At 45.1% G+C, this 25,410-nt stretch overlaps 1 protein-coding gene across 2 annotated transcripts in view; it reads left to right on the forward strand.

The window, feature by feature from the left end:
• Positions 1-655: 655 nt before the first annotated feature.
• Positions 656-25,410, forward strand: part of LOC126539526 (uncharacterized) — a 54,844-nt gene continuing 30,089 nt past the window's right edge. Inside the window, exons 1-10 of one of the 2 annotated variants that reach the window (XM_050186398.3) lie at positions 656-1,296; positions 12,021-12,093; positions 14,310-14,398; positions 17,776-17,862; positions 20,161-20,288; positions 21,007-21,180; positions 21,805-21,860; positions 22,440-22,725; positions 23,186-23,312; positions 23,930-24,018. In XM_050186398.3, the coding sequence (XP_050042355.1) occupies positions 12,032-12,093; positions 14,310-14,398; positions 17,776-17,862; positions 20,161-20,288; positions 21,007-21,180; positions 21,805-21,860; positions 22,440-22,725; positions 23,186-23,312; positions 23,930-24,018 (1,098 nt within the window). In that variant the 5' untranslated portion in view covers positions 656-1,296; positions 12,021-12,031. The remainder of the gene's footprint in view (positions 1,297-12,020; positions 12,094-14,309; positions 14,399-17,775; positions 17,863-20,160; positions 20,289-21,006; positions 21,181-21,804; positions 21,861-22,439; positions 22,726-23,185; positions 23,313-23,929; positions 24,019-25,410) is intronic. The other variant, XM_050186399.3, reaches the window with a different exon arrangement.

Genomic DNA, 25,410 nt, shown 5'->3' on the forward strand with positions numbered 1-25,410 from the left:
AAGGGTCGTTCGATTACACGCGATTTCTGGCGACGTATAAAGAAAACACGACAGAGTAAGGGTGGCACGCAGACGCGGTCGGGAGAGTTTTAAGAGAGGGAAAACGCTAAATAATGAATCGAGCACAGTTCGTTGCTGCTGCTGAGCAGCGCGTAGTTCCAGATTTGGAACCAGTATTGGGGTCAAGCCTCGCTGCGGAGAGCCCGGCTAGAGATCTCAGTAATCAAATCTAGTGGCGACGCTTGCCCAAGTCCGACACTTGAAATGACACCCCAAAATGCACAAAAATCTTACACTTACAATTCTTTGCGCCATCTAGGAAGCAAGAAAGCAGCTAATTCAACTAAACATTTCTGTGTACAAATATTATGAGCTAGCTTTCGCACCTTGTAGGTGGCGCATGCGCCAATGTTTCAAGGTGAGGCTTAGGCCGATCGCTTCCCGGACTGGAGTTGGCGACAGGTATGAGTGCATGCATTCGTAGAAGCAGACGACACGCTAGCGTCGAATACCATCGGTCGCTTTTGGCGAGAACGCGGCTGCGCCTCTGGGAACATTGGGTTTGGTCTCGTGACGGCAGTCCGCAACTTCCGCCAGCAGGGGCCGCTACCTGCCGCGCCGCCTCCTCCTTTTCGGCTTTGTGGAGGTGCGTGCGTTTTTTGTGTGCGTGAGCGCGCAAGGCAGGCGCGCGTCGGTGTGAGCGCGTTTCTTTTTTTTTTTATTTCTTGCTTTTGCTGCTTCTCGTTCTACGCGTACCTGCCTGCATACCGATGCTCCGGAGCGCGGCGTCGCCCGTCGCGAAAATGCAGCAGCAGCCGATGCCGCTGCGTAATTGCTAAAAGTTTTTCTTGTGTCCGCCGGAGGCTCAGCGCAGCGACAACTTTGGTCGTCGATTCGCCGTCCAACTGTTCCTGTGAGAAACGCGGCTTCGCTACGCCTCGCATCGGCCCGACCTCGTCGAGCGAGAACGGATTGCGCCTGTCCGACATCGCAACGGGCTCTGCGTTCGGCGCGGGCCAGTTTCCGTGTGTGCGTGCTCTGCTGTGGGGTGTTTTTCTCCCTCGACTCCCTCTGACCGCGCCGCAGTTTGTCATCGCTGACATCACCTGGTCAAGAAGTTAAACGTTTTCACCGGCCAGCAAAAAGGAGTACCACGCCGATCGGGCCCGTTCTTGTACGCCGAAACGTCGCTTTCGTCCACCGATGCACCTGTCCGGCGGCGAGCCGACATTGTGTGCTATCATCGCCCGAAGACTTCCCGGCCTAGGCTGGCTCTAGGCAAGCGACGCACCACAGGTGGGTTGGTTCGCGAGGCTCGCAGCGCGTTCAGAAACAGCGTTCATCCGTGTAGGGGACGCGCTTGACTTGGCGTCGGCGGCGGCACTCGTCTCGGAGTTCTTGTTGTGTTTGTTCTGAAGCCCGCGGCGTCGGGTGACGCCGCAGGTTGGGAGCCGTGTGCGACGCGCAAGCACAGACCGCACGAGCGGTCATTTCTCGCTCGCGAAACGGCACCCGAAGCTGGCCTGACGGACGAGCGGCGATCTGTCCTGATTTCTCTCTGGGTGAAAGCTGCACGAATGCGCCTTCGCGAATGGGCCACGTCTCGCCGTAGCTGCGCTCGTTCGTTTCGGAACGTGCTGCCCCCCCACACGAGCTGCAGTCTGCCATGTATGGAGAGTGGAGGGGGGGGACCGCCAACCCGTCGGCGTAGTGTGCCTACGATCGCGAAGCTCGCTCGTTGCTAGCGGACTGGGCGGTGGGGGCGGCGCGCCCGCCTTCTTTGCTTCCGCCACCTCCAATTTTTCTCGTTTTTTTATGCTTATTTCTTTCTGGTATTCTGTTCAGATCGCGCGCTGTCGCGGCTTTTGGGGAAACGTGTCCCTTCCTTTTTTTGTTTCCCTGTCTGACATACCTTTCCTCTGCGTGTGCGTGCCCGCGAGCGCGCTTCGCGACAGCACTGATATCGAAACCCTGTGAAAACCGAACCCTCAAGCCTTCGCCGGGCTTGGACTTTCGTACTTCGACAAGGAGAGAGGCGGCTCGGATCGCGTCGCCTTTTCGTCTGCTGGGCTCGAAAAACCAGGTAGGATGTGGTGGCTGCAGTACGTAGGCGAGTCGGTCGGCGTTGCCTACACGCCTGTTTGTCGTTGGACGGCGCTTTTGTCTCCGACCCAGTCGCTATTAATGATTGGTCGGCGGCCGGTCTTACGAGCAGTTTCTTGCGTACGAATGGACTGGCGAATCCGACTCCAGGATCGCATGGCATGCGTGACTGGTTGGTTCCTTGGCTCGTTTGCTCTCGCGGTTCGCCTGCGCGAGCGTTTGTGCACGAATAGAATGGTGTTTAGATCGCTTTTAAAAAAGTTGCAATGAGCCGTCTTTCTCGCGTATTATGGTTAGGGAAACAAAAAAAAAAACAAAATCGTCTAACACGCTTCGCTCGGCTGTTGTCAAGCTATTTGGGTTCGTTCAGCTAGATTCCTCCACTGCATCGATCACTGCTGCTGTCTAACCTGACACACATTTGAGCCGAGAAGAAAGGAAAGGTGTCACGACTGCCGATTCGCGCTGACGCCGCCTTGAACAATCGCGTTTTCTACTGTCTGTGACACTTCCGCGTTTTCCGCTGTAACCATGCAGCCGGAGGAATTCTCACGCGTCGTTTCTTTATTCGGCCTAGCACCGCTTGTGGGCGCGCACGATCGACCGACCCTCTGAATTTGCCCGCTTCCTTGCGGCGTACGTCGTGCGTCCGCCGAGCAGACGACACATACACACGTCAGACGGCACACGTTGTTGTGGAGAACAGAACACTTTATGTGCTTGCAAGTGAACGAAGTTGGCTGTTAAAACCTATTAAAACTTAATCTCGTGTGTCACAGCTGCTGAGACTTAACGTGAACGTGGGAAGAAGAACCAACGTCGCAGCTGTCGATTGACACATCTCCTACGCCCTTGCAACGCCAGCCGTGCGGCCGGTACCGTCTGCCAGGCATGGCGACTACAGCCGAAGAGCAAACGAGGTTGCATTCTTGTACCGCGGCCAAAAAGTCTCGGTGGCACAAATGTTTCCTGGTGTGAGTGCGCCCGAGAACGCCGCCGAAACACTCGACACGATTGCGCAGGTTAAGCGATATTCCTTCGTACGTGAAAATATCTGCCCTAGGGCCGTGAGATGCAGAGATACGTTCATTTCCTTCTTTTTCCTCGAAGAAATTACGAGACTTCTGCGATTTTACCTTTCAGTGACGCGAACTACGAAAGGGGCACCGAACGCGGCAAAACATGGCTACCGCATGCGCTGCAGGAAAACATTGCCGAAAAGTCCGCCGTCGTCTGTTTATCTCTGGTACAAATTTTGTTAAACGTCGTCTGTAGAGCAATACTGTTTTCTTATAAAAATGGCTATTGTTAATTTCCATAACTTGATCCTGGCGTTGTTCGCGCCCACTCGCGTCGGAGATCGTTCATGCCCAAGGGATGCCGTGTTTCATTCCTTAGACGTAGCTGCTACTAATTTCTGACCTTTACAGAAAGGAACGATTGCTGCAACTGAGATAATGCGAAGGTTCCGAACACTATTGCATGCTATCTCCGCGCCCACCGAGGCACCTTGAGGGAGTAAGTGCATCTGGGGGGCCGCGGAACTTGAAAAACACACGCACACGGCCTATAGATACGAGCCGCGATTACGTCTCATGAGTCTCCTTTATGCTCTATCTGTTCGATTCCTTTTTTCTTTAAATGCCTTCTGACAGTGGCATAAAAGGACGACACTAAAAGCGAAAAACTAAATCAGTTTAAAATGAGAAAGAATTCTTCGCGGTATGAGGTTGATTTCTGAAGAGAAAGAGAAGGCCAAACTTTCACCTTGAATTTCAGTGCGACGTCTCGACTTTCAAATTATTTTCTCGTATTTTGGCAGTTGTGGGTCGGTAAATGTTCTTGAAATTTACTAAGTTACGCTCCTCGCTCTTTTATGACACAGTGCATTCTCCCATCTTTACAGTTGAATGGTTAACTAGGCACGAGCTGACACCGTCAAAATTTATGACGTCGCGACGACCTGATGCGGTAACTTCAAGCTTGCCGTGGCTTTGAGTGGCTTTTTTAGTAGCGTGGAAGGATAGTTCACAAATGCCACCCAGCTTATTCTTCAGCCCCTCGCTATGCAAGTCAGTAACTTGCATGAGTCGCCTCAGGCGTTCAAGTTGCGCTATTTCGTTGTATCGATTTCGCCCATGTTATTGCTTTGGCAGCGTTTGGTGCGCGACCTTTGGTGACCGCATACTGCACATCTGAAAAGCCGAGGAACTCTTGTGCGACCTGGTGTGAGGCGTTTGAACACCCCAGAAACAGGCACAACCCGGACGAAACCGCCGTAACGTTCGTCTGTTTGCGCTCTCGAGTCGTCTGCTCGAGAGTACTGGTCGTCTGCTTCGCTAGGTCGGGCGGTGCTGCTTCGTCTGCAAACAAAGGTATACGTCCGCGAATACGGCAGCCAGGCTAATTCGCAAGCAACGCCGTACGTCGTACGTGCATACGGATGGAAACGGGTCAGCCCGACAAGGACCGTTATCTCCTCCCCCGCCCCAAGTTCTTTCTCTCGGGCCGCTGCGAGGCAGTTTCTTTTTAGCGCACCTGATGCTAGGTTGGTCGCGATAAGGCCGTTTTGTCCCACCCGAGACGCGGACCGAGTGCTTCATTCGGGACTCTCTAGGATTTCCGTACGCGTTTGCACGTACTTTCGACATTTCTTACCGCGGCAGGCCCCGTCAAATGTCCTCGACGCGTTGGTGGTGACTCTTCACAGAAGTGGAACCCGACCGCAGCCACACCGCTTGCTCTCCTCAAGAGCGAAGGACCCTGCGTATATAGAGTGGAAGAATGTCGCAGAAAAAAAAAAAAAAGTAGGACTCACGTTGGCGGCATTTCAATATAATAGCTATACAGGGCGTTTTTTTTTTCTTTTTTTAGCTGCACCAAATTGTTTGAAGATTGCCTATGGCAGATATCACAATTCTAACCCTTGATCTAAATTACTAGACGAGGCGGCCATTGCGAGAAATCAAAATGTTCGATTGAATAATTAGCGTAATTACGCTAATTTAAATTAATTACTTTACGCCACATATTTCAATCTACGAATTATAGCCGCAGAGTTCGCACGGCGTACCCACGTGGAACGAATTCTCTGGACAGCACCAGTTCCGAGATATTAATTTTCGATAGTGTCCGTCGAAATGCAGTGGTGTTCCATTTACTCTTGTGCTTCAGCGCATCAAACAGCGGTTTCTCAAAAGTATTTGGAACGCCAATGCATTTTGACGGACACCTTGAAAATTAATATCTCGAAATTGGTGCTGCCCAGAGAATTCGTTCCACTTGGGTACGCCGTGCGAACTGAGCGGCTATAGTTCGTAGATTGAAATATATGGCGTAAAATGATTAATTAAATTTAGTTAGCGTAATTACGCTAATTATTCACTTGAACGTTTTGATTTCTCGTAATGGCCGCCTCGTCTAGTAATTTAGATCAAAGCTTAGAATTGTGCTATCTGCCGTAGGCGATTCTTAAAGATTATTTGGTGCACCTAATAAAAAAAGGTGCATATCGGACACCCGACCGATCGCCTCGGCCTTTCACTTTTTGCCGAATGACGTATACAAAATCTTCATCATACCTTGGTCGAAACCACAAATACAGAAATATCAAAGAAGTTGTTGAGTATCATCCGCTATTCTATTAAGAGGTATGTGTGCATCAGCGATTATGGACGTTATATTTCTACAGGTTTTCTGTCGCTGTTTATTGTTTGGTTACGCTGAGCAGAGATGTGCTCCCTGGCACGGCTTCGTCGGTCAAAATTCGGTGCTACATAAGCCGTAGCTTCCATCCAGTGGAAGACGCCAAAGTGGTGCGGCCGAAATATCAGAAATCAAAGGGGTCAAATATCGCGTGCCATTTCATTAAGAGGCCTGTGTGCCTTGGAGATACCTATGAGCCCACATTATATGTACATGTTTCATATTGTGATTTCTTGTTCCATTACGCGAAACATAATCGGCATAACGTGCACTACACGCGGTCGGATTAGACCATACTGTCCGGGTTACCGTACGTTGATGATTGAAGAAAATATAGTTTTGCACTAGGCCTATTAACGACTTCTTAGGCATTCGGTAGTATTAATATGGCAAATAAAGAAAGAAAAGTGTAAGAAAATTTTACACCCTTTGGAGTGCCCCTTCTGCCTCACAACGATAATCGTCATCTGCCTTGATGCGTTTCCTTTCTTTAACGCTGCGAGCCCGGCACTTTCCAGTAACGAACGGCATGCGCGTTATCAGCATGATAGCATTGCCGACAGGAAATGCTATCATGCTGATAACGCGCATGTCGTTCATTACTGGAAAGTACCGGGCTCGCAGCGTTAAAGAAAGGAAACGCATCAAGGCAGATGACGATTATCGTTGTGTGGCACAAGGGGCACTCCAAAGGGTGTAAACTGTTCTTAGAGTGTGGAGTGTACGATGGGCAGTCTCCATACGCACTGTCGAAGCTCATATTCGAGAAGTGGCACCTTTTAACGTGTACGTTTGTCACATGTTAGCAGTTGTCACACATACTTCGTACATCCTCGCAATTTATTTTTTCCATAAACTCGCGCGAGAATCGCCCGTCACGCCGTGCCAGCGGCCTTGTGGCGGCGAGGTGCACTCGCGAAGCGAACTGCGCAGCACGCGAACACATTGCAGTAGAACACGTTGTGACGCTAGTTGGTGCATAGCTTTCAAAAGACGAAGCGCCAACAGTGACGGCCCACTAGGAAGGAACAAGGACAGGACAAGGCGCTTCCTGTCCTGACCTTGTTCCTTCCTTGTGTGACGTCACTGTTGGCGCTTCGTCTTTTGAGAATACACACGTATAGAAATTGCCTTGCGCGCCTCTGCAAGGTAGCTGACACGCCGTGCGGCCGACGCCCACGCGATACTTTATGAAAGCATTCCTTCTTCAACGCTGCGTACCAGATAGTTAGATTTAAGTTTAGCAAGGGGCCACAAAGAGTGGAATGGAGTTTTGGGTCTTTGCGAGCGGAAAATCGCTAGGGTTCTACAACTTCCAGGACCCGCTTCTGAGCTCGAGGTAGCGGGTTCGATCCTGGTCGCGGCAGCCTCATTTCGGTGAAAGCTAAATGCAAAAAAAAAAAAGTGATACCGTGCGTTTATTTAGGCATGTGCTCTTTTAAAGACCGCTAGGTGGTCGACATTAATCCGAAGTCGCCCTTGCGGTGTGCTTCGTAACAACCACATCCGTGGTTTTGGCACGCAAAACCTCAGAACTCTTCTTTTCACCACTTTCGCCCCAGATGGCGCAAAGCTCTCAACATTCTATACACTCTAAAAACAGTTGCACCGTTTGGGGTGTATATTTGTCCCACAACGATAATCGTCATCTGTCTTGCCAGCGTTTCCTTTCTTTAACGCTGCGAGCCCGGTACTTCCCAGTCACGAACGGCATACGCGTTATCAGTGTGACGCAGCATTCTCGACAGGAAAGTAGCGAGCGCCGAGTTTTCAAGAATGGAAACGCAAGGAAGGCAGATGACGATTATTGTTGTGGGACAGATATACACCCCAAAGGGTGCAAACTGTTTTTAGAGTGTAAAAGATGGAGTTTCGCCTTACTCCTTCAAAGGAGTATTAGCTTGTCGTAATCTCTGCGCTGCCGTGCCCGAAACTGCGTATGCTCGCTTTCGATACGTGTGGGCAAGGCCGCATGGGAAGCGAGCCGTTTCCTTCGAAATTTCTCGAACGTGTCTCAGTCGCGTACAGCTTGTTAGCGGAATTGGCGCAGCGCACGGTCTGGGTAACGGCCGCTCTAGTTTAATCAAAACCGGAATGAAGGACGCTTCGGCTTGGCTTGGCTTTAATTGCGACATTCCTTGGGCACTCGGCAGGCACGATCGCGAAACCGAAAATGTGCACTCAAAGCCCGTGGGACTGGCTGACAGCTTCGCCGCTTGAGTCCTCGTGATGAATTATATATATATATATATATATATATATATATATATATATATATATATACCTGCGCGTGGGACCGTTATTATAACGGCGCTCTGCGCACCCTTTTTGTCGTGTCAGAGCGCAAAAACACGCGATGTGGCGTGTTTGTGGTCGGGGAATAAATAAAGAACCGAACAAGTGAACAGCAAACAGACAAGTTCTCGTTGTTTCCACGACGTTGAAAAGCAGACGAAATCATTACGCCTTGTTCAGCAGACCGACCTTGTCCGTCTGTCCGAGAGAAATAAAAAAAAGGGAAGGGAGAGGGGGACGCACACGGCTTGGGCTGCTTTTTTGTTGGTTTTTTTTCCCTGTGCTCGACACCATATTGGTGTTCAGCAAGAAAAATGAAAAAAAAGAAACTGTGAAAGGGAGCGCGGCGCCTGACAGGGCCTGGGCGCTGATTGACAGGCAGGGCACGGTGGGGCCGTTTGTTGACATTTAAAGAGTGACCGCGGTTTGTGCGCAGAAGGGGGAGCGTTTATTGAGGCGTGGCGTTCAACCCCATTCTTCTGCGTTGTCAGCTTCCGCCCCTCTCTTTTCCTCGCCTCTGTTTTCGTCCCGAGCATCCGATTTAGTGCTCACCAAGTCCACCATCTAACCAGTGCGGCATGGTCATTACAACCAGCTGCCGAGGGCGACCTCAACGACTCCACTTTCCGCAGCAGCTGACTCGAAGCTGTCGGAACGAGTTGTTTGCGCAAACCAGTTGCGACGCAAGGAAATGTTGGAAGTGGTGGAAAGCTGAGGGTGCGTTGCCTTCTGCACTGCACTAGATTGGCGTGTATTTCTTGGAGAATGCTGCCTCCTATAGCAGGAGCGTAAATGGAGTGTAAGAATACACAAACTGCACAACAAAGGCTACATTAATTTGCCTGTTGAGGGCAATGGCTTTTCTCCTGTTGTACGCAGAGATTTCTTTCCCGGTGATTTGTGGTGCGGTGCATTCTCTTTAGTTACAGGGACGAATGGCAGGACACACGTCATCACTGCAGCCAACAAAGCGTGCGTGTTGAGTTTGCACTACTAGAAAGAGCAGTAGTGCTAGGAAGAAAAAAAAAGAAAAGGAGTGCAAGACTGAGATCTCTTACATGCTCTTAGCATTGTTTTAGCAGGCTTAACAGCTTCACTGCAAGAATTATGAAACTTACTTTTTTTGGTAATAAATCATACATGTGTGAAAAAAAAAGATTGCTCACAAAAGTTGAAGCCAAAATAAACATGGTGCTCATGCACAAGGTGGAGAGAGTGAATAGTTCAGGCTATGGTAAGGTTTCCTAATGGGCTGAAAGAACTCGTGATTCATAGGCTTCAGCAAAGGCCATTCATCCACACAGTCACCTGGAATTAAAGACAACTTCATTCTATTTATGTGACCAACTTCTTTGCAATGTGTGGCCATGTCTGCGTGCTTCAGCTATTGCACTGCAAACAAAAAGGAGGAGCCATGTTTTGATATTGCAGTTTCTTTGAAGCACATCTACAAAAGCACAGTGCGCAGCTTCTTGAAAGTTTTCATGTTAATAATATGTAGGATGTTTGTTTTGCAATAGGTGAGAAGTTCAAGCGTGCAGAAGTGCAAAGAAATGTGCTTCATATGTAAAAGTGTTTATTTATTAATTAATTAATTAACTCCATTCATTCATTCAATACTGTAAGTCTATTCAGCCCTATAGAGGAAAGGACATAGGAGGTACAAGGACTCCATGTTAACGAAGAAGAAAGAAAAAAAGCCTGATACATTGTAAGCATAATGACAAGAACAATAAAGCAATAAATGGACTATGCATATGAATATTTCAGCGGGCATATCAGAATTTTAAACATGTTGAAGATAAAATAAGAATACAGTATTAAAAGGTTATGCACGGTGCAAAAGTGATAATATGAAGAGAGACAAGACAAAAGAAGAAAAAGGAAAATTCATTTGAACAGAAGAGCGTGTAAATACGTGCGCAATGCATAGTTTTCACTTTTCTTTGCCCACCAAACACAAGCGGCTTAGTACAGTAACTCAAAATAAGATTTCAGAAGTGGCAGAAACACGTGAACTGTTTCAGCATTGACAACATCATTCGGCAGGTCATTTCAAATTTCAATAGCTAAAGTAAAGAATGAATACTTAAATGTGTTACAGCGTGGGAAGGGGCGTATACATTTGTCGTGATTATTTCTACTTGAGTGACTCTTCGAAGATTTCAAGTATTCGTCTTTATATATATTTACTAAATTGTGGGAAAGAAGAAAAATAAACTTTAGGCAGGCTAGCTTACGCCGGCTAGCCAAAGTTGCAACACGGGCTTGCATACGGAGCGCAGTAACGCTTTCTTGCCTGGCATAATTTGCACAAAGAAATCTATGTGCCCTGTTCTGGATTTTTTCTAACATGTCGGTCAAGTACTTTTGGTGCAGGTTCGAAACTATTGCTGCATATTCTAAGATGGGTCTAAGTGTTTTGTACGCTGTTAGTTTTATCTGGGGAGACATATTAACTAGTTTGCGTGTTAAAAAACCTAGCTGTTTAAACGCTCGTCTAAAGATATGATCGATATGACATCCCTCTGTAAAGACTGCGTTAACGTAACCCCCGAGTACTTGACAGTATTCACTCACTTGATGTCTGTATCCAAAAGGTGTACTCAAAATGGAGAGGTGTCTTTTTACGAGTAATCTTAATGCACATTGTTTTATCGGTGTTAATTTGCATGCCATTTTTATTGCACCATTTGTCAATATTCTGTAACGATTTGTTAAGGTTTACTTGGTCTTCCGTTGTATTAGCCAGAGTGTATATTACACAGTCATAGCTTGTGTTGTGTTTTGTTGGCTTGTGTCCAGGTGGTTTGAAAGCTTGGTTCCTGCAGTGTTCTTGAAAGTTAAAACTTGCAAGATGGTCCCCGAGATCAATGTTACACTTTAAAAAGCGACAGTGGTTCTTTCCTTACTTTGCTATCATGTGGATGTACTGTATGCAATCATTTTAATGGTGCAAGCAACAATGCATAACAAGAAAATGTGCCAAAGCCAGCTTGGTTAACTGTATGATCTATGGTCAGATAACGTAAAGATGGATGGGGCATTACAAAGCTCTTACCTCTACCATGCCACATGGCTCCTACGTAGGCTATAAACCATGCTTGCTTTGTATCTTTCACTACTCGTGCGTAATCACTTATTAAGTCAGCAGGCCGAAGTTCTTTTATTGCCTTCGTATCAGAGGGACATTAAAGGCAATAATTAACTCGAGTTAAATTGCGTAAGTGTGGGAGATTCACTGTGCCACCACTTCAGAAATGAAGAACTAGCTCTGCTGCACACATGTAGCGTCCTGCTAATGGTTTCCAAGACTAGTCATAAAGTCATTGTAAGCAAACTGCATTGCATGTGAACACGAAAGAAAAAGTAGTGCTTCCAGCTTACCGGATTCTTTCTGCAGAACTCACTCCTCTCATTATTTTGTGAGCATATTTGATGACTGCGCACTGCCCTCTCTGTGCGACCCAGTGACTCCAGTGACTTGCCACCATTGGGCCCAGTGTCCAAGGTAGCAAAGCCTGAAGGAGCATTGTTCGAGATTGTTGAAGTAATGTAGGGTCCCTGTGACTGCCTTGACATATGGATGACGTGTGCACTGCTCCCTTAATTCTCTGGTGGTCTAAATTGTAGGGGAGGTAGATGTGGCCTTAAATTTCAGTTTTCCCAAGCACCAACTCCCCCACATCTTGGTACAGGGCAAAATGTGGACAGATTTTCAGGAGTGTATTTTCACACTTTAGCCAGGCAAAATGTGTCTTTCATGTCTCTTTTAAATTATACTGGCCAAAGCAGTCTATCCACACCATTTAGCTTGCTTTGAAACTGTACTGTTGTTCCCCATCATACATTGACCTGAAGCTGTTGAATAATGGACATTAACGATTCCCTGTGCTTTGTTTGGTCATCTGCTGCAGATGCCAATTGAATGGCAGCCATGCCAGGGGTGATGAAAGTGGACAGTTGGGAGGACAGGCATTCTGTGAGCAGGTGAGTAGTGGTGCCCTTACATTTGTATTACAGCCTCGAATTATGGGGAACCAGCGGTGGTCAGGAGAGAGAGAGAGAGAAAGAGAGAGAGTAAACTTTATTCAAGAACCGGGGAGGCGCTGTAGCTGTTCAAGTGTACAGCTAAAAACATTTTGACTGCCTCCAGTAGGGGGATACAATGAAAACGGCATTTCAACTGGTAACAGGTGGGCTTGTATTAATGTCTGCTTTAGCTCGATGTGTACCGGCAAACCCAGTCCTGGATATGCACATTGCGAGGAGCATTTGTGCTCCAAAGTTCTTGTCTGCCCAGTCTAGTCAGGTGCTTGAAATATGCTCCTTAATATGAGTGGTCACTTTAGCAGTGCAAAGTTACAGCATGTTCTACTAAACACTGTTTCCTCCGCTCACTAGGCTGTGCATTGCAGCACTGCTGTTGGCCCATGAAGGTTCAGCAGTGGTTGTCCATACAGCGGTAGGTGTTAAGGCAACTGCTGAAGCCTTAGTGGCAAGCATTTGAGGCCAAAAGAAATATGTCATTGTAGAAGTTGGAGGTCACAGCAATGTTATAGTGGGCACTGGAATGTCGTAGCTTTGCCATGTCATCCAAGGTTGCCATCTTTAGAGCTTGAGTTTAGTGCTGTTTTATCAATGTTTTGAGTTACACTTAAGCGACTTTCTACAGACTCTTTATTTTGACTTTACCATAAATGCATACCTTGTGAAGTATAAATGACAGCCCTTTCCTGCATCAGCATCAGGTCGAAGAGTCTAAGCCCACTGCTCTCATCAGCTGGCTAGCTGATGTCTCTTTATCTCAATGCCTGATTTGTTGCATAGACAGTTGAAAAGTTATGTTGGTCTATAATGAATGGGGGATCTGTGCAGGCTCCCTAAAAGTGTTGTATTTTTGCACTGGTCAGTGATCTGCCTCTACTAATCAATAAATTTGCAGTTATGGAGGCCTGTTATGGTTTTTTCTGCTAGTACAAGACAGCATGGTGTACTTGAAGTGGATATCACACCACACTTTTTTTACTGGCCACAGTGTTGCAGGCATTTTCTTGCAGTCACATGCTATGCTCAGAAAAGCATTTGAGCAGCACACTTTCAATGCAATGCTGTTGCTTTTTTCTTCCTTAAATAACTTGGTTTTTCATATTGTCAGACCTGGTGTTAATTGGCAGCAGGACTGAACCTCAAGACACAACTACAAAATGGCATAAGTGAAAATAATAAATAAATAAATAAGAATGAGCAAGGACAGAAAAGTTAAATTAACTGCAATATGAAGCTAAACAAAAGACTAAAGAATGTTTACTACATGGTACGCAAGATCATCAGCTGTAACACATATGGGACAAACTGCATGATGTGGCTTTGACAGCCAGTCGTGTTTTGATAGTCGGCATCAGGCTAGCAACTATTTTTCGACACATTATTCTGGGGTAGTGACGGCGCAGTTGGGCTTACATTCAAGAAACCTAAACTGACACTAGTGGTAAAAGGAGCTTGTAGCAAAGAAGGTATTGTGAGTCATTTTGAAAATTCTATATTTTGTTTTATTAGTGACGTTTCCATCATTAAAAGCAGATAAAGAAGCGGTTCAAAATACTGCACCTATTTATAGCAATACAAAATTCTTGTACAACTCATTTTTTACTCTGCTATTTTTATCTAATGTCACAAACTGGCAGCTCTGCAATTTCAGAATCAGCCAGACACTACTTTGCAGAATGTCCACTAACAGCGATATTGAACCCTATTGCAGAGGTGCATTTTATAACCTCAATGCTTGAAGTGGCAGCTGGGTGTGATTAGGGGTTTCTATCTGCCCAAAGGCATTTCAGGTTTATTTACTTTCTTTCAGAATCGGTTTTTCATTGACCCCACCCCTAGCTATCTTTGCACTAGGGTCGCTGCTCACTTGAGGAGGCCTGTTAATCAGTTGACATTGCTCCGGGGCTGATAACACGTTTGTTGAATGTCTGGAGTTGCATGGAGCGCTGAAAGCGTTCCCGAGATTGAGAGAGTTATCTTTAGGTATGTGGCAGAGATAAGCACCTAGTCCAGCCTCTGGGCAGGGGCGTTTTATGCTGTGCCCTTATCGACGCCTGATGGAGGCTGTGCCTTTGAACGAGTGCACTCCTGCTGGCCTCTGGATTTCGACGACGGGTGTTCGACGGCAACCAATGTGGTGTTTGTTGTGCTTGCAGTGATTACGACCCCTATTTGGTACACAAGGACCGAGCAGACCTAGACATGAGGAGCTCAAGGTCGGCTTACTCCAATGGCTACAGCTCCGGTGAGCGTTGCAGTTTGATGGCTTTGTGTACTTCTTGGTTGCCTTGCTGAATGTCTCAGCAGATGCATGACACAACTTTAATATCCTCATTATTCATCATAACCACAACCTTGCTCACCGCAAGATAAATAAATCTACTGCCGGACAAACGCCTTTCCTATAGCTCTCAACTATCCTATCCTGTGCCAGTCGTGTATGGTATGTACATACTAAGAGCCTAATCTGGCGTTCATCTGGTTGATGCAATGCCTTTATCATTACTGCTGTCTGCTGGAGGTTGGGCGTGGTTAAAATGAAATGTGGAATGTCTGTTATAGCTTCACCTTTTTTACTTATAACTTCACCATTTTGACTGCATTGGCTCATGATAGAAGAGAGTTTGAAAATCGGAAATACTTGTTTGCACCCATTTAGTTTACGATGCCATTACTGTGAGATATCAGTGTGAGCGGAAGGTGACTAAAATAAGATCAGTGCACGCTCATGTTTCTCATAGACTCGCTGCTGATGGCAGCATAATGAGCTCAGTCAAAATGGCAATGATAGGTTCCGAGATTTCATAATGTGCATATTTGGTACGCTAGCTTTCGCTCTTATTGTAATCCGAATTGAGTCATCGCAGTATTAATAATTTAAAATCTTTGTTAGGTGCATATTTCTGTTGAGTAAAAGACATGTTTTTTGCCGCAAATTAAAACACACACAAAAAGAAGACACATAGAAGACATCACAGGCGTCACTTTCAACCGGTTTAGTTTGGGCAGTGGCCCAGGAATATAGATACACATACACGCATGCGCTGGCTGTTCACAAACCTTTGTTTTCCAGCGATCAAACAATCTCGTTTCCGATTTGTAGCGCAAGATAGATGTATCACTAATGCAACTTGAACCTTTTTTTCTTATATAATAAGCTTCCATTAGCTGACATGCTGTTTGATTTCTGCTTCTGTCAAGAATCTTAATTTCAGAAAAATGTCCTTGCAGTGCGCTGGCAAATGTGCCACGTCATCTTTCATAGATTTAGTTCGTGTTCCCTGGCTCGTTCATTTATGCAGCGTCCAGTCTGTCCTATGTAGGACTTGCCACACTCAAAGGGAATTTCGTACACCACCCCCATGGCACATTTCGTAGAACGCGCCATATTTCTTGCCATAGCCTTGCGAACCGGACATTCGTCATATGGCTGGCATATAAGGCTGCTGTACAGTCTATGATGCCATTGACAGCCACAAAACAGAAGGTGCCTTGAAAGCTGTGGGCAAGCGAGAGTGATCTGTTATGAGACATTGTGCATTTCCTCAGCATGCCATCGAATAATATCTGGCTCACATGTTCCTGTTAGGATTGTCTACAGATCGCAAACAATTTCTTACCATGTTAAAAAAGTGTTGCAGCACCCCTTTAAAAGAGTACAGACACAGAATTTCACAGTCGAGATATCTGGCGAGATCGATTTCTGTGGGCACTGACGTAGCATCTACAAAATATCAACAGCCAATGTAGTTTAAAACATTTAAAATCAGTTTTAGAGTATGTGCACGCATAAAACCACAAAGCGCAGCACTTCGCAACACTGACATCAACGAATTGGGTGTGTAAACATCCCACAGCATAACGTCAACAGCATTACGTCACAAGTTTCTGTTGACTACCATGCTCTTCATTGCCACACTCCCAGTCTTCCTCGATCGCTGGTCATATTGGGATGCTCTCCGTATCGCTGTAATAGTTGTCACACATGGTGGAAGATTTCGCGAACTATCTGCATTGACTGTGCTGCACTGAGCATGCACAAAGTGCGATTACAGCACAATGTTGGCTGCATACTGTGTTGTTGATTTCTTACTCAACACATTCAGGTATAGGCAAAGCCAGTGCTTCAAGCCGAGGGGGTCCGTTGTTTAAGGAGGGGCTCTGCCCCCCTCGGCAGGTCAGCCATAGCACTGCAGCACCCATTTTACAAGTGCTGGAGGTGATTTTATTACCATTAATGCCTTGTGCGAGCCAAATCCAACTTTCCAAATTCTGGTATTTTTCTTATGTGCTTCTATTCTTTAACCTGTTTCACTGCCGGATCCTGTGATTCAACGCTTCACACGTGTGTGTGTGTGTGTGTGTGTGTGCGCGCGTGTGCGCGCGCGCGCGCGCTAGAGTGTATGCACTCGCTATACTGGTCACTGTCCTATGAGAGCCCCCCTCCAATGAAGAGAGGCTTTAAATGCTGTTACAGCCACGAAAAGGTTTTCCCATAATGGCCCTCAGCTGCAGAAATGAACCGAGTTCATTGAGCACCACTGGATGCAAAGAGTGGACCCCGCTGAAGAGCAGTCTTATTTGTTCACCTCATCTCAAGTATAGAAAAAAAAAAAATGATTTCATGCTTCCATCTGGCTTTGCATTAGTAAAAAGTTTTCAGAAACATCGCATTTTATTATCTGGATGGTCCATTATAACACTTGCCACTTTTACTTGCCTGGTTTTAAAGGGAATAAATGCAAATTTGCCTTTGTCTATGGGGAAACCAGCTGCTGCCAAGCCGGCACTAGTATAGACGTGTTGCCACCTATCGGCAGCTGCCGATAGTTGCTGTTGGTCTGAAGATGCTAACGCCTGAAAGTTATTGGCTATGTCTAATATGGTGGTGAATCTGTCTGCAGAAAATTATCGCTGCTGGGTGACGAGGACATTGAGTGGCACATGTGTACATAGACGGAGAAAAATAACTACTGTAAAATTCCGAGCGAAAATTTCGAGAAATGCAGCTATTCAATACATTCCTCATCCTCAATAAATGCATTGTTTTCTGTAATTTCATGAAGATGTGACATTTAAAAAAAGACTCTGAAGCTGGTGAGGTTTCATGAAGCAGTGAATAAGGTGGAGAAAGGAATGGGGCACCTGCTCCATAGATAGTGCCGATTTCAAATCACTGCAAAAGTGAAGGCGGCCGCTTGCATGGGGAGGAGGTGCTTGCTTGGAATTTTACGGCATCAACAATGAATCTCACACACCAGCGTGCACGTCGCAGTCTTGTGCGGTCACGTAACCAATTATGTTTACAAACTGGCCGACCACTCTTGTTGCTCTCTGAAATCAAAACTTGGACTACTAGTCGCTATAGGCAAGGCTCCAAATAATTAACCACCGCGCGCTGAACCAAACTAATTAACCACCGTGTACTGAAGCAAACGAGGTTTCGTGCGTGATAACTGGGTCAGTAGCTACTTATCACAACAGAAAAGACAAGATCCAAATTTTTTGTGTCAGTACTTCTGTAAGCTTTCACTGACACCAGTGAGTGCCGAAACTTGAGTTTTATTGTAGGGAACCATCATGAATGCTTAGCTCATTAGCATCCTTGTATTCCACCTGCAGCAGACCAGCACAGTGACTTTGGAGCTGAGGAGGCACCTTCGTACCTCCTTGAACACCTGGCCACCTTCTCTGTTGGACAGCAGTATGGTAAGCAGAATGTGCTGTTACGTTTTACCTCAGATCGAAAAAGGGCTTCGGCATAGAAGGTTGCAGGTTGCCAGCAATTTCAGTAAAGTCGTACCTCGTTAAACCGAAGTCCCATCCAAGAGAAAAGTAATATTAATCATATGCAATAGATATCAGCGAGAAACACCTTAGCTATGCTTCGTTATAACCATGTCTGTTACATTGAGGATCAACTGTATTGTGTTATAGTATGAAACAAAATTTTGGCTTGAATTAAGAGAAACATGAGGAGAATCTTCGTGCTTGCAAGTTCTGTTTAAACAAATGTCCCAGCTAACACAAAGCAAGTTAGAAAGAAGCAGAGCCTCCTGGGTGGCCGAAACCACTTGTATGTTTTAGCAACATACTGAAAAGCTTCCTGCATTTTTTGTTCTTATTAAGTAATGAGCATTAGACTACTATAACTTTTTAAATAATGACTTTGTGGCCACAATGACAATACAAGTTTGCACAGCACATTTGAAAACACCACTTTTAGTATGTGGCGTGTCATGTGTTTGTAGTTCTTTTTTTCTGTGCTTCCAAGAAAGCCCTCGAAACCATTAAAAAGCATCTACGGCTCACCACTTGCATGCCACAGCTGCATTTTTATTGAATGCAGAAAAGAGCTATGTGAAAGGCGGCACATTGTAAATAGCTGAAAGTAATGCTGTCAGATGTGCTTTACAAACCTTGCATTAATATGGTGGCCATAAAGTGTATTACTATAAAATTAGTTAATTAATCACTACATATTAATTAACCCTTCGAGCGCTGATTTTTCTCCCCATATGCGACCACCCAGGGTCGATTTTTTTTATTGCAGATTCCAATTCTTCTGAGGGACTTATTTCGAAAAAAATTCACCGTAATTTTTTTAGGGTGACCGTAAAGTGAGAAAAAAATATCTTGCGTTAGTGTATATGTACTCTTCATTCATGGATAACAACAATATAAAGGAAAATAAATTTATAAGAATTGAAAATTTGCTGCATTGTTATAGTTCAAGGCTTTGAAAATGCGCACACGAGAATATTTCGCAAGATTCAAATGTTCCTGCTCTTACACTAATATGTATATCCATAGCGTAATCGAACTGCGTAGGTGCGCGCACTGAAGAAAACTGCGGTTGTGTGCCCGTCAAAAAAGCAAAACATGTGACAAAATTCCGCTAATCTTCATCTTATCGCCAACCAGAGGCAATTAGTTATCGCGAGCCTCCACAAAAAAAAAAAAAAAAAAAAAAAAAAAAATGCAACAGAATCGCATGCACGGCGGCATCCTTCCTATGCGCACCCTCTTGAGCACTAAACAAGCGAGAAACATGTGGTCGCCTTTTGAGCGATTAGTAATGAGATAGCCATCAGTTTTGCGAGCGCAAGAAGCCGAAACCGCTCACGGAACAAAGCCCAAACCGCCATCCGCCCGCCAATGCACAAGCGGTACTATACAGATGTGCAGGAGCGAGCTAGCGCTAAAACTAACCATACAATGAAAACCGAGAGAGAGAGAGAGAGAGAGAGAGAGAGAGAGAGAGAGAGAGAGAGAGGCGCATGAAAAAAATTCCCTGTATTCCCACATAGTGGCAGCACATGACAGAAAAGAAAAAATTAGGAAATTGTTGCGCTTTTTAAACATACAGACGGCGCCGTAAATATACGGCACCGACCATTTTGGGCTTCGTTTGCGGCGCCGTATATTTACGTCATTGACCCTTAAAGGGTTAATAAGAACACAAAATATACTAATGGCTTATTTACGAGGCTGCTAAAATGATATGTGTGGTCTCATCTGCCCAGAAGGGTCATTTTAGCTGGGACACCTGGTATGCACACTAGTACAGTTCTTCACCGTTTTGCAAACAAAAGTTACATCTGTCCTTGCTTGTTTTTTGAAGTGACGTAACATAAGAGCAGCTCTACATTTTGCCGCCAAGCAAGGTACCAAGTTTGAAGTGATGATGGATGAACCGAATATTTGCAGAATGCTTTTCTGATGAGCTCTTCAAAGTTGTCTGCAAAGAACACCAGTCCATTTGATGCGAACCAATTAGGGGCAATGCCATGTGTTCTTATATCAAGAATGGGAACTGTCAGGCTTGTAAATACAGGGAATGTCATGGTTAACACCACAGGTGAAATGCCTGCATTGTTACTCAGTGTTATGGCTTACAGATTCACTGACCCTGAATGTAGTGGCATACTATTATTACAACTGAGGATTGATGAAGTTCATAGTAAGCATTACCTTGAGCAATTTCCACACCTTTGCACCTTCCAGCGCTGGAGACCCCCAAGGATGGGTTGCGGAAGTTGTTTCAAATGGAGAAGTCCAAGGGCATCTGGACGCAGAAGATGAAGCTGAAGCTGGATCGCAAGTGGGTTATTATCATCGACTGCGAGAATGGAGTAAGTAAGATTGACGCGGGCCCCTCCCCTCACATCACTTCACATAAAAATTGTGGAGTGTTTCAAAGTCATATTTAGCTAAGAAAATTTATTGAAAATAGAAGTGTCTAGCGCATCTCACTTTAGGCTGCACACATGCCTCTGCATCACTACTTAATTCGTGTGAGCAGTGCAGTACAGAGTGTGAGCAGTAGTATAGAGTGCAGTTGCTCCAATTATTATGGTTATTGTTATAACATTACAATTAAGGGCCATAATGCACACATTGCTTTTTTGCATGAGCAAGCATAGCTGAAGGAACTGCATGGCCTTTAGTACATCCAAAGAATGGCTGAAAACAAATATTTACACAAAGATTCAAGAAGTAGAGAGAACTAAAGGTTCGAGCATAGGACAGAACGCAAGTCTAGCAGATCTACCATATGAAATTTGGTGGCCAATTCATAGGCAAACTTATTGGAGCGAACGCCAATACGTCGTAGGAATAGGTCGTAGAAAGCAAACAAGCCATGACAAGAAGCACAGAGTTTGAACGTTAATGAGATCAGCTATTCAGAATGCACATTGTACATTGAAAATGTGCTGGTCTCTCTGTCACATGAAAAAAAAAAAAGTGTTTTGAACAGGTTCTACAGTTATTGACTGCTCCTTGACGAGATTTGTGACAACTGGTTCCTGCTGTTTTGTTTCATTGCTCCTTTTTCCTCTTGACACACAGGATGTGGTGGAGCGCTTTCCCATGAGCCTAATCAGCGACCCGACAGCATTCACGTCAGATGACCCTCGAGAGCTGTACAATAACATCCTGGTCTTTGTGGTCCAGGATGACCCGACCTCATCCAGCCAGCAGGAGCATGCTGAGATGCACATCTTCCAGTGTGTCCGCATCTCAGTAAGTCTTCTCTACTAAATTTGACATTTCGAGACCATGGAAATTGTATGCGGACAAAAATTTTGTTATAAAAATACGTTCACCCACATTAAACATTTGATCTGATAGTACATTTGACTGGTTTCTACCACACTTCAGCTTGGATCGCAGTGATGCAGAGTCGCCTCGAGATTGAGGCCACTGAAGACTTGCCCGATCTGAACATTCAGCCACTTGCCAGTGTGATTGGAGGTTGTAAGCAAAAACACACCAGCACTGCTTCTGTTGTAAACAAACATGGTTACGTACAACATGCACATGTGCTTAAATCCCATCACCGTAGACGCCCTGCCAACAACAGAAATTGCAGCAGCCCATGTAACCAGAACTCTGCCAGGTCTCGGTTGCACAGTATGAAAGTAAAAGCACCTCTCAGAACTCTGAATGAACCAGATGAATGTGTTCAAGGTGCACGATTTCGAGAATGTAAAGTGCACCAGGAAACTGCTTTAGGCTAGTCAAATGTATCACGAGTGTGTTGATTTGTCTGAATAGTTTTCTAGTTACTCAACTTGCACTGCGAACCCTTGTTTGCCAAAAATGTTTAAGGGGTCATTGACAGCTCACTTTTGTTTTCATTTCTAGGCTAAGGAAGTCGTAGACGACATCAAGGCATTCATGATGGGAAAGAGCCGAGGAAGGTAAGACAAAAAAATGTCACTTGTGCATGCTTGTTATCAGTTCACAACAACTTTCTTTTTTTGTGTGTGTTCGTGCAGATGATGCATTTATTACCTCAAATATAAATGACATTGGAAGAATACTGCACTGCCTGCACTGCACTTCTGGTACCATTCCCATAAATTTCAGACTTAATTCTCGTTGGAATTTGAAGGGCAATATTGAATGCTGCAGGAAAAAACAAATTAGCAGTCTCATTTTATAGTCCGATTTTTCCTGTAAATTTGTCGTTCACATGCCTACCAGTTTGACTAATGCAGCATTTCACACAGGACAACAGTAATTCTTAAACCACTCCACCAGTGCGCTTCACAACAAAAAGATACAGTCAGATATAACATTTATTCCGTGTTGTTGCATGTATCATGTCTTTTTGTTTTGTTCTTAATTCTTATTTTTTGAATGTATAGTGACTACGTCCTTAGCATGTTGGCATTCCTACAAGTATGCTGGATCTGCCGTCTTTTTTATAACTCAGCTTTTAGAACACGTCTTTTAAGAACTCATTCTCTTTCCCTCTCTCTCTCCTGGTCACATAGGCACAGCAGTCATGACCGAGGCTCAGGCCTGCCCCCACCGCCAAATGTGGCAGCCCCCGAGCCCCCCGTCAATGGCGGAATCAACGTGCGCGAACAAGTGAGCATTTTCAATGCCGCTGCCGTGTCACAGGGGTCTCCACCACCGCCTTCACACGGCCCCATGCACCGCGGGGGACCGCCACCTCACGACAAGATAGAGGCACATCATGCACGAGGGGGTGGCTACGCCCGTGAATCGAATGACGAGACCAGCTCGACAACAAGTGAGAAGTACGAGCGTGACGTGGTGAGTATCATTTTTGCATTCCTTTGAACTCTTGTTAATGCCATTTCATAGATAGCAGGCAATACTACAAAGGCTAGAGAGACTACTCTCACTGCTCCGCTCAAATTCAAGAGCAAAAAATCACACATGAGAGAAAGATACAGCTATGCATCATGTAACTCAACGTAGTATTCAATGCAACATTAGGTTCTACACTTCTATGTAGTAAAATATGACGCGTGTGTTCATAGTGGAGCCACACTGGTCGGTCTAGCAAAAACTCCATATTGGTGTAGCCATTTAGAACGGGCAAGTACAAATGAAAGGCAAATAGTTTTCTGTAAATTAGGCAACATGCTTTCTGTTCAGTGTACTCCCACGCTTGTGCTTTATGAAAAGCCGTCCAAGCAGATATTCCTTATACCATTATACCATCGTGTGAGATAGTAGCAAACATTACATTGTCTTTCTTTGATTTCAGGCCATCCTGAACCACTGCTTTGACGACATCGAACGATTCATAGCGCGACTCCAACATGCTGCCGCAGCCTACCGGGAACTGGAACGTCGCCGCAAGTCACGCAAGAACAAAAAGAAGGATCTTGGAGGCAAGTGGGAAGATACTGGGTTGCTGGTACTTGTGTGCTTGCTTTCAAGTTCTTTCTTTCATGACAATGCTTGAAGTCTTATTTACCATGGGATGTATTCCTTTTCGTTATGGGTTACACCAAATTATGGTTGCATGCCAGAACTTGACCCAAGAAATCGGCAGGCATTTCAGATGGCTAGCAGGCACACTTGCCATTATGCTGTGCACAGAGTGCTGTAATCCACGTGCTTCTGTCATACAATAAACTGTTGTTAAGATTAACTCTCTGTACCAAATTGTCAGAAATTTACAAGAACATGGCCTCATGATGACTATACTCGTTAGCTGCTATACTGGTACAAATTCTGGTGACAACTCTGCTTCTTGTCGACCATGTAGATAGGGTTAAAACAAAATCTCTAGTACACCGAACAGTTTAGGAACTTTCACCTAACTTTCCATTGATTCAGTTCATTCAACGTTCACCTTCAAAGGCATATCACATGTATATTAGTAATTCTCATTTTCAAAACATGCTTAGTGCCCCTTGAGGCTCTTGCTTGAAAAATTAGTGTTGTAGACAGCCAAAGTCACTCACCGAGGTAATTTTTGACGTGTGATCACTTGAATCTGCAGATGGAATGTTGAGCATGCGTGCCAAGCCACCACCAGATCGAGAATTTGTTGACATCCTGCAGAAGTTCAAACTGTCCTTCAACCTTTTGGTAAGTTGCCAAGGATTGTTTTTTCTGAAACACTGTTGCTCTGTGTGTTGACTTGGTGCCTAATTTTCCTAAAACTTTGGGGCTGATTTGATTCTTGCTGTTGAAAAGAACACCTTCATGCTGTTCCAATCACATCAGTTAGGTAGTGGGCTCTTCTTGCACTACAAGGGTTTACACTGTGATTTCTTACTCTGAAAACATGTGTCTACAGATCATGTCAGCAAATGGGTTGCTTACACAAAACTGTCCGGCAGAGCGTCAGAGTGTCTTGTTTATATTTGGCACCGACTCTCTCTGCAGTATAAGGCTGTTCAGTGCCATATGAAAGCACTGAATGAAAATTATCTTTCTGTGAATTACATAACATTTAAGCCATTTTACGATTGTTATGCAGTAGAATCTCATTAAATGGAAATGGCTTAAATCGAATTTCCATTTAAATAGAACAACAGCCTCTAAAATGGTTGATCTTATGTTTGGGTAATGCAAAAACTCTCATTAAACGGAACAAAAATGTTTGCAACTCTATAAACGGAACTACAGAAGCAACCTCTAAAGAATTTTTTCAGAAAGAGAGGCAGGATCAGAACCCATCTTCTGTCCAGAAAGCCTTCCTTTAAATGTGGTGGAAAACACTCACACAGGCAAAAATCTGGTAGCTTTTTTTGATGCAGAGTGTGTACAAACTTGGCCAGCTTCACAACATTGCCACTTGCCCCATAGAAGACCCAAATAATGACAAGTGAAATCTTGGACGCCCTACAGAGTACCATTCAATAATTTGGGCTTCCGCTGCACGGCCTTGTGTTGTTCAGCCATCGAGTGGAGTAGTAAGAGCTCTTTTTGTCTTGATACGTAACTGGTGCCTCCTTGAAACCGAAACCAGCAACGCCCAGTCAACTGAGTCGCCGTCGACCGTGCCCAAACCAAGAAACAAGTAGTTGCTACATTCACTTCTTGATGCTTAACGTATCTAACAGTGTTAAGAAGGTGAAGTAGGCAAACCGAGGCATTTGATTTCTGTTAATCACAACCGTACGAAGCCAAGAGATAAGGAAGCCAGCGAAAGCCTAGGAGTTTGGCTCCCACCGATGGCAAGTTGTTTCTTCATCCACTTTAATTTCCATTTAGCTTATCATTTCTACACTTCATTTAAAAACTGCATTCCCCTGTGCTTTCCTTGGCTTCATTATCTGTTGGCTTTTGGTAATTGTAAAGCTTTCGGTTACCATGCTGATGTGGCTCAGCCATAGTGTTCTCAGGCTGACTTCATTACTGGAAGTGGCAGGTCGTTTATGATCATAAGCAAATGCAAAACCACCCATGTACCAAGGTTCACAGGCAAGAAAAACCAATATATAGGTTCAAAATAATCGAGATTAATCCTGGTCA

This window comes from Dermacentor andersoni, chromosome 11 (assembly GCF_023375885.2).
Source record: "Dermacentor andersoni chromosome 11, qqDerAnde1_hic_scaffold, whole genome shotgun sequence".
Taxonomy (NCBI): domain Eukaryota; kingdom Metazoa; phylum Arthropoda; class Arachnida; order Ixodida; family Ixodidae; genus Dermacentor; species Dermacentor andersoni.